The sequence below is a fragment of the Phanerochaete carnosa genome (assembly GCF_000300595.1).
Source record: "Phanerochaete carnosa HHB-10118-sp unplaced genomic scaffold PHACAscaffold_12, whole genome shotgun sequence".
In the NCBI taxonomy this organism is placed as follows: Eukaryota; Fungi; Basidiomycota; class Agaricomycetes; order Polyporales; family Phanerochaetaceae; genus Phanerochaete; species Phanerochaete carnosa.
Genome location: NW_006767639.1, coordinates 98,657 through 112,071, shown reverse-complemented (window position 1 = coordinate 112,071; position 13,415 = coordinate 98,657). Strand labels below are relative to the sequence as shown.

The following is a 13,415-nucleotide window of genomic DNA, read 5'->3' as shown; positions in this document are numbered from 1 at the left end:
ACTGCCGTTTTCGTGGCTGCGGTTCTGGGAATGACGCTTAAGGTTGAGCTTAACCTACAGCATAGAGTGGCAGGCCGCGTGCGATAGAAATTCCCCAAGATCTTCACAGACACCATACCCCGCCACGTCGCCATTGCAGTGCAAGACACTCGATATCGGTTTTAGACTCGCGCTCATAATGCGACCATCGCCGGTTTTGTCTCTTTAGACGGTAGGTGGCTCGCTCAGTTTCGTGTAGAATTAAAGAACATAGAGGAACGTAACGGGCCTCCCACATAGCCTACCAACTATGCCTTTCGCGCAGATCGACAAGGGAACCACTATCTACTAGTACGAGGACACTGGTGCCCCGGATGGCTCCTCGACTTACCCTACTATCGTTATCACGCACGGCCTGCTGATAAACTCTGGTATACCCATGCCTGAGTTCAATGGACGACGTCTGGCGCGCAATATACTGTAGGTACTTTCGATCGCGTGCTGCCGTATGCCTTCAAATACGGTCTACGCATGATCACCATGAACAACCGTGACTACCGTGGATCGATGCCATACACCGAAGAAGGGCTGGCACACATGACGAGTCCCGACGTTGAGGTCCAAGCGTTTGCGGTGCGCAGATGGGGACAAGAGATCGCCAAGTTTCTCGCATACGCCAGACGTTGCGCATCCCTGCTATCACAGGCGAGGGGGACAAGAAAAAGGGTGGGCTAATGCTAGTCGCGTGGTCTGTGTCCGGCATCAGAGTTACGTCCATCCTGGGAGATCCTCGGACAATGGGGGACGATTTGACGGCTACGCTGGCCCCTTACATGTGCAGGCTCTTATATTATGGTGCGCATCAGAGCTCCTACGGACAAGTGGCCAAATGCTCAGCTATTTCCCGCAGACCCGCCGTCTCACATATACTATGGCATAGTACCCGATCTGGGTTTCACTTGGCCTTTCGTCGACCCTACGGTCCCGCCTGAACGAAAAGCAGATGCATTCGTCGACTGGGTGTCTGAATATAACACCCCGCCGCCAGACGGGACCCCCATCACGGTCGAGTCGATGCACAAGTACTTCACCACTACCCCGCGCACGCCGACGCTCCGCACGCTGTCTCCGGAAGAGTATGAGCTAACCGTTGAACTCAATGTTCGTTCCGGCGGTTTGATTATGACGACAAACGAGGCGATCCGCCGTAGGCATGCGCGCTGCACATATTTTGACGCAGATGCGGTCTTGCCCAATGTCGACATCGTATTCCTCTTCTGCGAGGAGGGTACGTGGTCGGGTATGTGGGGAACCAAAGTGGTTCAAGACTTTATTGAAGTGGCGGCCGATCCGGGTAAGAAGAAGCGAAAGGTCACTTTCCAGGGGTTGAAAAACGCAAGCCACTTCGTGAGTCCCCTCTGCCCAGTGGAGTTTTATCATAAGATTTGCTGACCTTTGCGTAGCTTCAATATGATGACCCAGAGCGGATGATCCGCATTTTTGGGGAGTATTGCTACAATCGTCTGTAGCCCGAGTAGGCACTGGCAAATGACTATCACGGGCAAATTATTGGAATGTCAAGGGAGTTCCCAATGTATTTGTTCATCATGTAGCGCTCTGGCTTGGACGGTAAGTCGCGAGATGACGCCAGCAACAATTGTAGCCGCATTTAGCCAAGTCATGATAGCAGATGTTGTAACGTCGACGGCTGGTGGCGTCTGAGTCCGCCTTGGGCCGAAACCTCTGTGCGGAAGTGCGCATTAATGTTCCGTGTGGCACTGTAGACTCGTTCTACTAGTCCGCTGGCCACAAACCAAAGGTTAACGAAGCCGGGAGTGAGTAAACACACTCCACTTCACGCACTGGCAGCCTGAGGGCGGCCTGAAGTAGATTCATAGTTCGTTCTCATACCCGTTACGTACCCTTCCCATGAGCTTCCTGGCCGGCTGCGCTCGTGACAAAATCTTGCGCTCGTACCAAGTTCAATGATGTGGCTGGGCTTTGATAAGCAGATGACGAGAGGGCGACCCGTGCTACGTACGCACGGGCAGAGAAAATCGAGAAGTCAAATCAAAGGAGAAATGAGAAGGACGCACCGCCCGCTGCAAGCCTTCAGTTGCAATTGGCTGGGCGTGCAGCGCTCTCGTGATTCCTGCCCTCGCAGACGCACTTTTTGGGCTCGAGTATGTCAGTAGGTATAGGTCGGACATGTGAGAAGGGCCTGTTCGACTGCACCTCTTAGAGCTAACTCACTAGCCTAGTTTCCCAGAGGCAGACGCTCACTCCTTATCTTATCTGGGGCGACTAACCCTACTTTGAGGGATGCAAGCTCCCGCATAGACATCGAGCCATCCTCATCGGAACACGTCTCAAGGTGACGTTTGCGAGGACAGTTTAGAATCAGGACTTTTGTCTCAAGGTTTTGACGCCCGGGATGCTTTATTAGTAGATGCTGAGAAGCAGGCCCTCCCGTTCCTAATCAAAATGCCTTTCGCACAGATCGACGACAAGGGAACCTCCATCTACTATGAGGACTCTGGCGCGCCAGATGGCTATCCAAGATACACCACCGTTGTTTTCGTGCATGGTACACTGATCAACTCAGGTATGTTCGTAATCAGGTTCAACGAACGGGCTCTGATGTACATCGTGGGCAGCTACTTTTCAACGGATGTTGCCATACGCCCCTAAGCACGGCTTGCGCATGATTACCATGAATTGTAGAGACTATCGCGGGTCTTCGCCATACACCACAGAAGAACTGGCAGATATCGTGAGCTCCGATATCGACGTTCAAGCATCGGTGGTGCGTAAATGGGGGCGAGAGGTTGCCCTCTTCCTCGCATACGTCTGCCAAGTATTGCGCACCCCTGCCATAGCAGGGGAGGGTGCCAAAAAAGAGGGTGGGGTGGTATTGGTGACATGGTCTTCGGGCGGCATCGCGGCCTTGTCTATTCTAGGAGATCCACAGACATTAGGAGACGACCTAGCAGCAACGCTGACTCCTTACCTACGCAAGATCATCCTCTACGGTGCGCATGACTTTTCTTCATCTTCATCAAATGTGAGTACTAGTCTGGCTGAGCACCTAGAATCTCTCCCACAGATCCGCCAAGTAGGGCATATGGCTTCATGCTGGACGCAGGCTTTGCCTTCCCCCTCGTTGACCCTTCAATACCTCCTGAAAAGAAGGCGGACGCGTTCCTCGACTGGGCGTCCGCCTACCACACGGCGATACCAGACGGGGTCGCTATTACGCCCGAAGCACTGCTTAAGTACAACATCGCCCTCCCGCGCACACCGACGCTTCGCACGCTGGCCCCAGAGGACCTCGAGCGCACCATCGATCGTACAGTCGCCACCCGCTCTGTGGCGATCTCGGGCACGGACGCGCGAATCCGCCAGAGGCACGCTCGACGCGCGTTCTTGGACGCAGACGCGGTCCTGCCTGACGTCGACCTCCTCGTGCTCTGGTGCGACCAATCTGTGTGGCTCACAATCTGGGGAGTGAAAGTGTTCGACAACCTAGCTAGCGAGGAAGTCGAGCCGGGTAAGAGGAAGAGACGGGCTTCTCTCCTGCGGGTGAGGGATGCGAATCATTTTGTGAGTCCATTCCGACCAGCAGAGCTATCGTCACTAAGTTCATTTTGGATTTTGGATAGGTTCACTGGGATGAGCCGGAAAGGATGGTTCGTCTTTTTGCGGAGATTTGTAGCAATTCCTCGTCTGCGACCACGACCACCGGCTTGGCCAGGAGCGGGATGTAGAAATCTTGAAAGAGTGTGAAATGTACTTGTATAATATGAAAGACTACCTATCATTGGATTGTAGCTTAGCGTGCCGCACTTTCACAGGCGCGGACGCGAGCAGAACCTCTACCGATAAAAGATGTGCCGCGGGGCCGACTTCAGAGCATTCCAGATTAATCGTTCACGTTCATCGTGAGACGCCAGAGAAACGGATAAGCCTTCGCAACTTCTTGCTGAGAATTATGTCTCTGGTACCTCCAAGAAGCCTTCATATTGTAGCCATACTCGTTTTAACTTCCTCTTCATTCGTCCTGGCCGCCTTTCTAGAGCATCCGCTAGCGTAGGAGAAGTACTTCCTAAGCACAGAGCACGTCATCTCCTGCTGAGCGCACGTCTGAGTGAGCTTCGCATTCGCACGAACTATCAGATACACAGGTCCCGCACGACCGAGCAAACTATACACGCGCCCTCTTCTGTCTCTTTCCCGTCACACTCGCAGGACTGTCTCCATCAACATCCATTTCCTCGCCCTCTTGTGCCTTCTCCCGGCTCTCCGCGACGACCCGCTGCACGACCGTCTCCCACATGGTATCGTTGATGCTCTTCGCCCGCCCGAGCTGCTCGCGCAGACGCACAACCTCAGATTCGAGCTCCGAGACCCGCGTCTGCAGCGACACGCCAGACGGCTGCACCCCGGAAGTTGGGACGAAGGACGCGTGATCGCGGAGGAGCTCGTCCACCGGGTAATCGAAGAACGCCGGGACGGGCTTCTGCAGGACCCACTGAGCAGGAGAGCAGCGAGTGAATGGATGGTGCACTTACTGTCAGTGACGGCGGGAGCATGACTGCGACCTCGTGCGCCTCCCTCATCTTCGGATCGCGCATACGTTGGAACGGCGCGACAGTCCTCACGGGTATCGTGTCCCGCGAGTCTGCAGGGTTGCCCGCGCTGAGGCTGAGGCTGACGTGCCCCACGAGGTCGGGCGGCTTGAGCATGGTCTGCAGGTGCGCTATTGAAAGGCCCTTGTGGGTTGAGATCGTGCGGAGGAGCTGATGTGAGGCGATATCGTATGAGTGGACAAGCCCGCTTGCGGTGCCGACGAGCAGGAGGGAGGACGTGAGGGAGATGGTCATACTCATCACGGGTTGACTGTGCGGATGTTAGACAGTGAAGAGAAAGAGGCTGTAGTGAGACCTACTCGACGGCGATGAGCCTTTTCCTCGCTGCTTGCTGGTCTTCGTCCGTTATCCGTATCACGTCCGTGGAGCCAGCGCCACCGACTGCTTCCATTGTTCTGCTGAGCTTGTCGTCACGTTGTCTGAACAGATTTACTTGGTGAATGAAGCCGTCCGGCGATGCAGAAAAGAATAGACGTTCGGTGGAGTCCCATGCGAGCGTGGATACCGGCCGCGGGAAATGGAAGGTCGTCAGCAGGGATTTCGATTCGAGATCCCACACCTGGGGCAAAAAAAAATTATGATAAACGTACACTGGACAGGATTTGGTGCGCACCTTTACGGAGTGGTCCACAGATGCTGTAAGGACTCGGCACCTCGGAAATGCACCAGCTCCCACCACGACGTCAGTAATGGGGAGCGTGTGGTCGGAGAGTGTGGTATAGGGAGCAGGAAGTTCGTTTTGCGTAGAGTCATCGAGCAATCTGCGGAGAGCAATGAGTAACTGTGGCATGATATACTTAGGCAATGGACTGGCCTCGAGACGGACCAGACGTTCACAGCCGAGTCTTCGCTTCCTGAGAGCAGTGCTGCGCTATCCTGGGTAAAGCGTAAGACGCCGACTTGACGGTAATGAGCGTCCCAGGCGTTGTACATTATGCCCGACGCTATCTACTGCCGAAAGCCTTTAAGTTATTTTCGCATTATCTGAACAAGAGCCGATTCGTACATGCCTCCCAGATATAAAGACGACCCTGAGAAGTTCCAGCAGCGCAAAACTCTCCTCTTGGGTCCACAGCGATGCATGAAAGCTTCTCTGGCAGTACAATTTTTAGTGCGAGCTGGTCCTGAGAGTAATAGGATGTAAATGGGAATGTATGCACTATGAAGAAGAGGTACGCGCCTTTTGGAAGTTGTACACGTTCATTATCGACTTGTCTGGCTGTGCAGCCAGCATGAAGCCGCCCTGTCCATCGCGCGTGTGCGCTACCGCAGTGCAGTGTGGTCCCGCAGAGGTCTGCTTAAATGAAGCAAGCGTCGCTCCGGTCTGGATGTCGTGAAGCGCGATGGACCCTGGACCTGGGTTGGACAGCGATGGCGTTGTCGCACACAGTACAAGCTCCTGCAGCTGCATCGCTGCAGAGTTCGGGGACAGAGGTAGGTGGGTAGTGAGAAAGAGTTTGGCGAAATATTTAGCAAAAGAAATCAGGAAATCGGCGCTGGCGCTCATTGGAGGATCAATTGATGGGAGATCGAGATCGAGCTCGCCCCGCACAGGTCGAGGCTGCTGCACTCGTTCCATGCCTTCCGTGAGATTCGACTCTTTCGACTTATATTAGTCTTCCAAGGATACCCACCGCCTCTGCCCATCTCCTCCTCCTCCTCCTCCTCCTCCTCTTTCGCCATGGCCTCCAATCTTTACGAGATTCTCAGTGTCAACAAAACTGCGACGCCAGAAGAGAGTGAGCCCAGTCTACTGCGCTCTGCGTTCCAAAATACTGACTTGCTGCAGTCCGGAAGGCGTACAAGAAGAAAGCCCTCGCAACCCATCCAGACCGTCTCCCACAAGGCGTATCCGAGGAAGAAAAGCAGAAAGCCAACGAACAGTTCCGGCTCGTAAGTTGCGCTTTGCATCCTCACCCAATTAGGACTGATGTCATATTCTGCTAGGTCAACAATGCCTATGAAGTCTTGACGAATGCGGAGCACCGCAAGGCAAGTCATACGGCAGAGTATAACTACCCCGATCTGACATATTTACAGCGCTACGACCAACACGGTGTCTGGCCACCACCGACCGTCGCAGACGACAGACCCACTGCAGGCCCATCGCACACGCGCGAGCCATTCAGCGGCTTCGCCCGCGATCCCTTCTCCGGGCACGGCCATCCCATGCATGGCTTCGCCTTCAGTGACCCCTTCGAACTCTTTAATACTCTCTTCGGCGACGTCCATCGCGCGTTCGCTAATGATCCCTTTCTCAACGACTTCTCGATGCCGCGCTCGCCGTTCGAGCCTATGTTTAGTCCACCGCCGCTCTGTCCGCATCACGATGGCTTCTTTGGTGGCCCATTGTTGATGTTCGGCGGCCCTGGGTTTTGTCCCGGACATCCACTGACCGAGGTGGTGGGAGGCGGCATGGGCAACGTCGGCTCCAATGGGCAGTGGGTCTCGCAAAGCAAGATGACGCGTATGATGAACGGACGCACTGAAACTATCACCAAGCGACGGGACGCACTAGGCAACGAGCACGTCACGCACTCGTCGCCAGAGGGCGAGCGATATACCATCAATGGCATCGAGCAACCTCCGCAGAGCGACAGGCACCTACCGCCGTCGCAGCAGCCACCATCCGTATCTCCTCCGTCGCCACCGCCGCCTGCCGTCAACTACAGCACTTACCCGAATACTTCGACACACAGCTACACATCGTCACAGCATATACCCGTTAACTATGCTAACCATCAGCCGCAAGCACCAAGCTATTCGATGCCCACACGCGAGCCTTCCAGGCAGTACACGCACGCACCTCCAGTGTCCAGACACTCGTCGTACTCGAGCCATCATCATGGTGGGCATGCAGCTTTTTTCCCGGTGTTCTCGTACTAACGTACGCTCCAGCCTCTCGTGTACGCGACGGAGGTGACGATAGTATGCGACGCAGCTCAAGCGGCCGGCATCACTCCGAGCGCGAACGTGCGGAGCCTGCTTATGCAGACCCCATAAATTACTATGACCGTGACGCTCCCAGACGGAGCACGAGCAGCCAGCACTCACATCATGACAAGTACGGCACGAACGCCGGCGGCTATCCCAGCGGTTACGCGAGCAGCGCTGGCAATGGGTACACGAACGCCTACATTGAGCCGGCGCGCAGCTCGCACTCGCACCACTCGTCTCGACACCGCGACAGCCGGGACGAACATCACAAGCACAGACGGTCACACGGATGGTGAGCAACCGTTAAGTATTGTCTTCCGGGGAATTTTGTTGCGTCGCTGATACCCAAGTTCCTCTGTGCAGGTTGAGCGCTCTGGGTAAGCTCTTCCGTTGGCCACACCGCCATCACCACGAGGAACCTGAGAGAGCATAGGGTCGCCCTCCAGCTGTGCCTGGACACCATTGTGTTTTTCGGCGCAAGTATGTTTGTATTCTTCCTTCCGCCTTATACTCTTCTCTGTGGAATGCGTCGGACTCGGATTCATGTGTAGTATGCCCCTGTAGATTATCTTCGCATGCAATATAATTCCCCTGGTTACCTCTTCTTTACATACATCGTGAGATGATGGGCGCGTCTGCGAGCATCCTCGGGCATCGCGATACCTCCCCGATGGTGTGCTCGACCAATAAGCGAGGTCGCTGGGCCTTCGCTGAGTCCCTGTTGGTCCAACATGGACCCACGAACGTTCCCTTAACAGCGTCGTCCATAGCGGCGATGCAAATGTATCGGGGAATAGCCGAGCTGTGATTGAGTGGGTATCGTAGTTTGTACATCGAGGTGCGTACATATCAAGGAACAGCAGGCGGTAATACGAGCGCTGTGAGCATAGCGAAAATGAATGGGCGGAGATAGTAGCTAGAAGCAGAGCAAAAAAAGGGGATCACAAGTATCCGTGGCGCCGCCAGTACGCGAGCCAGCGGCGCGTGTGGTCGCCCGTGAGGGGCGTCATAGCACGGAGCGTCGGCGACGCGCGCTGTGCCCGCGCGGTGTCGAGTCCACGCACTCCCACTGCACGCACAGTGTAGTCCGTTTCCTGCATCCGCGTGAAGAATTGTAGGAGCTTGAGCGCGGGGTTCCGGCGCATCAGCTCCTCGACCGCGCTGTTCGTGTCGAACGCGCGCCTGCTCTGCTCGAGGAGCGCGACCCACTGCGTAAAGGGTACGGACTGGAGGCCGTATGACTCGGCGACGGGTGCCATAAGCGTGTGCCAGGCTGCCGCCCGCGGATGGACGAGGTGCAGGAACGGCACCTCGGCGTTACGCATCTCGAGCAGCGCGCGGGCGGCGTCGTCAGTGGGGAGCATCGAGATCTCCTGATGGGCGCCGGTTTAGTTCGCGGAACAGAAAAGAGTGGAAGCATGGACGCACAATGTCCAATGCGGGCAAGCACTTAAGAAAGACACTCGACCGAATAAGCGAAGGGAGCCATTCAGACGGGTTCCATGCGCCTGTCGCCAATCCGCAGAGCTGGCCCACGCGGATACAGACCGGTCGCAGGGCCGTGTGCTCCGCAGCAATGGCGCACAACCTTTCTGCGACCCACTTCGACTCTGGGTAGCCCGCGCCCACGACAGGCTGCGGCTCGATGGCTGTCTCTCGGATATCGGCAGAGCGATCTAAGCCTCCAAGGGATTTAGCCACGACTCGCATATGGTCATGCGGTTACTCACGGGCAAGGACACCGACAGTACTCTCAAAAATTAGTTTCGGTGGCGCCTCCATCGGTGATGAAAGGGCAAGATCCATAAGGTTGCGCAACGTTTTGATGTTAGGTTCAAAGAATGACAAGGCCAAATTGAAATTGACCGTCCATGCTGGGAAGGAAAATAAGCGACGACGAGGCAGCCAGAGGGAAGTACGTACCATTATGGATTATATGTGTGACTGAGGTACGGATCTACCGCAATACTCGTCAGACTGTGCGAAGCGCCCGCAGGTCACAAACACACCTCTTCATAAGTATCGTCAGAAAGACCAAGTCGATCTTCATGCATGTCGCACTCCAAGAGCACAATCTTGGGCGAGTTGAGAATGGCGACGTCTAAGTCGCTCTCTTTATAAGTAGCCTTTTGACGCTCAGCTATAGGTTCGCCGCCTTTGCGGTTGACCGCATAGACCAACTCTACATCCGGCGACACCACGAGTTGCATGAGCAACGCAGCTCCAAAAAAGCCGGTTGTACCAGTGAGCAGCACAACATCGCCCACGCGCGCCTTCATGGGATTTTTGTCCGGTATATGCACTGGGAGAGCGGACGAGTACTTCTCGACGAGGCTCAGCATCTCCGCGACCTTGCTGCTCGTGTTATTCGTGGACTCTGAAAGCGCAGAGTTGGAGTGTGCCAGCTGCAGCATGACGGAAGCCAAAGCGGACACTGTCGGATTCTCGTACACCAAATTGTTGGAGATATGTCTAGTGCTAACGTTCGTGGACGCGCGAAGCGCATGCAGTAGCGAGTTGCGGATCCAGGTTGCTTGCAAGCTAATAGTACACACTGTGAGCAAGCAAATCTACAATCAGAGCAGCTAGCACACCTGTCACATCCTTTCCGGAAGATGTCGTCTGCATCGCCGACGGGCACGTTCAAAACCCTGTTCACTACTGTCCGCACAAACTCAATCGTGCTGTCCAAGTCCCACGACTCCGGCGGCGGCAACTCCGCCTGAGTAGTCTCCTCAATAGCTTGGTACAGGGCCTCAACTTCCGGCTCATAGTCCTTGAGGATGGCCTGGCGACGCGCAGTGTTCTTTGCCGTGTATGTAAACGGCTTGCCAGGCGACGAAACGACAATCATCTTTAATGATTAGGCTGAATAAGCAAAAGCTGGTTTTGTGTACAGAGTGGCACAGACCTCCTTGAATATCCGCGAATGCTGCGGCGCGATATGGTTTGCTGCTTCTACGGTAGACCTACCACGCCCCATGGTCAACCAGCTATCAGAAAAAACTGGAGGCATTGGCCCACCATATTAAATTGCGGAAGTCAGCTAGCTTGTCCTGATCAGCGGGGTCGAACTTGTGCGGCGGCCGTGGGTCTATCAGCACACCAGCGTTGAATTTACCTCGACCGAACATGACGGCTGCTTGCACACGTGGGTCCGTGCAGAGGATTTTTTCGAGAGGGCCCGGATTTGTCTGTACTGTCATAGTCAGCGTCTTCTACGAGCCATAAACAACGATACTAGCCTTCTCGCCAGTACTGTGCATGATTTGATCGTCTTTCCGGCCATATATCCTCCAGAAACCAGGTTTTGTAGGATGAGGAATAAGCAGGTCGCTTGTGGCGTAGGCAGGTACGCCGTCGACCTCTGTATTCTCAACACAAGGTTTCTGAAATGTCGAAGACTGGGCCTGCCGGTCAGTCGAAGGCGGGGTACGATATAGATTGTACTCACCACAGCAATGAACTCGTAGTGTCCGTCACCGTCTGGCTCAAAGTGAGCCTTTATGTTGCGTGCAATGGCGAAATACTGCCAGTCTTTCTCGGCAGACTCTGCGTCTAAACGTTAGTAACGCTCAACAGTGGACACAACCACGACTGACTAGGCAGAGAGATGTTGTTAATACCGGTCTCCGAGCTGTCACCATCTGTAAGCATTAGCACCACGCCGCGCACGAGAAGAAGGCACCACGTACATTCCGTACATTGGGAAAATCGAAACACCCTGGCCCACGAGCTCGTCACCCACGCTCTGCGAAAGCGGACCGCCACCATAAATCTGTATCTGAGTAAACAATTTGGCTATGGGACTGCCGGTGAAAACTCACAATTCCCTGAACGCTCTGCAGATGCCGGACATGGGCCGGGTTTGTTGCCCACTCCTGGTTCACAACCGATAAGCCTGTGATGAGTATGCGTCTACACGGGCCACGTACCTCGATGAAGCTCGGCACGCAATAAATGAAGTCGCTCTTGGTCGCGATCGCGCCGCGCATCACGCTCTCCGGCGTGGGCACTACGGGCGGCACCTGTGGCTTGAACACGGTCAGCACCAGGCCGCTGAACGCCTGTCCAAAAAAAACACGGAGTAAGCATATGGCTCAACACGGGGAGCCACATCCGGGCGCTTACCGTCCAGCCGATCTGCATCGTGCCCAGTCCGTGGAACATCGGGGTCGAGTGGAACGCGAGACGCTGCCCCGTCAGGTCGCGCTCGCCGAACCCTGCAGAGAGCGTTCAGCGAAGTGTACGGCGCAAGCAAGTGCGGTGGGGCGGGAGGACGTACAAGGGGCGAGGCAGCCCAGCAGGTACCGCTCGTGCGTCCAGGGTATTGGCTTCGGAAACGCGGTTGACCCTAGAAGGAAAAGATCCGGTCGGCAACCCTGGCGCGCGTAGGCGGCAAAGTCTTGCGCATACCTGAGGAGTGGAGGATGATCGTGACATCGTCCCAGCGCACGTCTGGCGCGGGCAGTAGCTTGAAGTGAACATCTGGCTCGGCAGGGTACAGCTCCTGGAACGCGGGTACATCGTGCCTCAGCGGAGGAGCGCCGCCCGTGCGCGCAAGGACGTCCGTAGAGGCGTCCCAGAGTCTCTGTAGCGCATCTTCCGCGGAGATGAAAATGTGAGAGACGCCGGTCTCCGCTAGCAGATGTGCGATGGCTTCGGGCGAATTACGTGGCGATATGGGGAACGCGACGAAGCCTGCGCGACATATGCCAGTCATTAGAGTGTAATAAGTAACAGATTCTGGATTAATGCAAAAGGTTAGCTGGGGTAAGATAAACACGCGAGCCATGAACCATGTCGTACCATTGCCTGCTAGAATGGCAAATATAGGCCGCCCCTTGTTTGATCTTGGTGGATGCTCCTGAGCTATCGAGATAGCAATGCGACCAGCTCTGTGGACGGCCATGCAGGCGTCGGGCCAGTAGATGGTCGTAGTGGCCCCGTCATGGTCGGAATAAACAAACAAAGGATGGCGAGGCGAGTTTGCGTAATGCCAGTCATATAACTCAGGCACAGTCAGTGAACCGTCGAGCGGTGGGGACGTGAAGGTCGTTGAAGTCAAGGCCTGCGTTCGTGGGAGGCCCGGGAGACGGAGGGTGTCGCGACGGTCGGGGCTCATAACTCTCTGCAGAGCGCAGGCTTTGCAGGTCGCACAAGATTTGTAGGGAGTGACGAAGTGGTGTTTGCGAGGAGATCAAAAAGCCGTTAGGGTCCGTCCCGAAGATTTGAACGTATTAAGGCGTGCTGTGGACCTGCTGGCGATGGACTGAGAAACGAGACGCATGATCAAATTAGGCCGTGATGACACTATTATCCACGGATGGATCGGGTCACCATGGCTGATTCTGTGTGCAAATACCCAGACGGGTACAAGGAGCTCCGAGAGGCACCAGATTGCTTGGTTACTCAGGCGGATGGTAATGTCTAAGGGCCCGAGATTTGTTGAATTGGCATCGAGACCGCCGCGAGACGCTGACGGAAGCCGCAGTCGTCTCGCGCTCCGATAACTTCGTAGTGGCCCTGCGACGGTCCGACTACACACAGCGGCCTGAGGCCACAAGCTTTGTGGCGAGATCGGGGGGAGGAGTATCTTCCCAGCGATTGCAAATCGCTCGGACGGTCCACGGAGGCGTTCCGTGCGTGGTTCCCACACTTGCGCTGCGATCTTCCAAGTTCCCACTTCTGATGATCTTACAGGCCACAATAAACTCAAGCTTGCATTGCATCATAAGCCTGTTCGGAGAATACAGCAAGGTTTGCAGTGCAGGCGAGTGACAACAGGGTCGCCAAGAGTCGAGAAGCAGAGGCGCGCGCAAGTGCTCCCAGGTCTTCTCACACTATGCA

The 13,415-nt window shown here is 55.4% G+C and overlaps 5 protein-coding genes across 5 annotated transcripts; 3 read left to right on the top strand and 2 right to left on the bottom strand.

Moving 5' to 3' along the window:
* Positions 1-53: 53 nt before the first annotated feature.
* On the top strand, positions 54-1,431 carry PHACADRAFT_178573 (uncharacterized protein; the record flags this gene model as incomplete). The annotated part of the gene is made up of 2 exons (XM_007401077.1): positions 54-1,386; positions 1,423-1,431. Exons 1-2 carry the CDS (start codon positions 832-834, stop codon positions 1,429-1,431), a joined length of 564 nt encoding a protein of 187 aa, XP_007401139.1. The 5' UTR covers positions 54-831.
* Positions 1,432-2,267: 836 nt separating this feature from the next.
* Positions 2,268-3,862, top strand: PHACADRAFT_213720 (uncharacterized protein). The gene is made up of 4 exons (XM_007401076.1): positions 2,268-2,584; positions 2,637-3,011; positions 3,086-3,582; positions 3,642-3,862. Exons 1-4 carry the CDS (start codon positions 2,464-2,466, stop codon positions 3,744-3,746), a joined length of 1,098 nt encoding a protein of 365 aa, XP_007401138.1. The 5' UTR covers positions 2,268-2,463; the 3' UTR covers positions 3,747-3,862.
* A 321-nt stretch (positions 3,863-4,183) lies between these two features.
* PHACADRAFT_166518 (uncharacterized protein) lies at positions 4,184-6,039 on the bottom strand (the record flags this gene model as incomplete). The annotated part of the gene is made up of 8 exons (XM_007401075.1): positions 4,184-4,207; positions 4,244-4,510; positions 4,551-4,878; positions 4,928-5,187; positions 5,242-5,389; positions 5,443-5,576; positions 5,639-5,752; positions 5,809-6,039. The coding sequence occupies 8 exons, from the start codon at positions 6,037-6,039 to the stop codon at positions 4,184-4,186; spliced, it is 1,506 nt and encodes a 501-aa protein (XP_007401137.1).
* A 270-nt stretch (positions 6,040-6,309) lies between these two features.
* PHACADRAFT_130363 (uncharacterized protein) lies at positions 6,310-8,156 on the top strand (the record flags this gene model as incomplete). The annotated part of the gene is made up of 6 exons (XM_007401074.1): positions 6,310-6,367; positions 6,418-6,521; positions 6,576-6,620; positions 6,669-7,476; positions 7,527-7,867; positions 7,929-8,156. 5 exons carry the CDS (start codon positions 6,310-6,312, stop codon positions 7,859-7,861), a joined length of 1,350 nt encoding a protein of 449 aa, XP_007401136.1. The 3' UTR covers positions 7,862-7,867; positions 7,929-8,156.
* Positions 8,157-8,350: 194 nt separating this feature from the next.
* On the bottom strand, positions 8,351-12,899 carry PHACADRAFT_213717 (uncharacterized protein). The gene is made up of 18 exons (XM_007401073.1): positions 12,375-12,899; positions 11,982-12,311; positions 11,851-11,919; positions 11,697-11,788; positions 11,501-11,632; positions 11,393-11,446; positions 11,261-11,343; positions 11,168-11,202; positions 11,020-11,117; positions 10,799-10,969; positions 10,590-10,759; positions 10,477-10,534; positions 10,160-10,419; positions 9,575-10,106; positions 9,489-9,522; positions 9,296-9,439; positions 8,994-9,241; positions 8,351-8,938 (listed from the first exon to the last, which is right to left on the bottom strand). Exons 1-18 carry the CDS (start codon positions 12,688-12,690, stop codon positions 8,507-8,509), a joined length of 3,258 nt encoding a protein of 1,085 aa, XP_007401135.1. The 5' UTR covers positions 12,691-12,899; the 3' UTR covers positions 8,351-8,506.
* Positions 12,900-13,415: the final 516 nt, after the last annotated feature.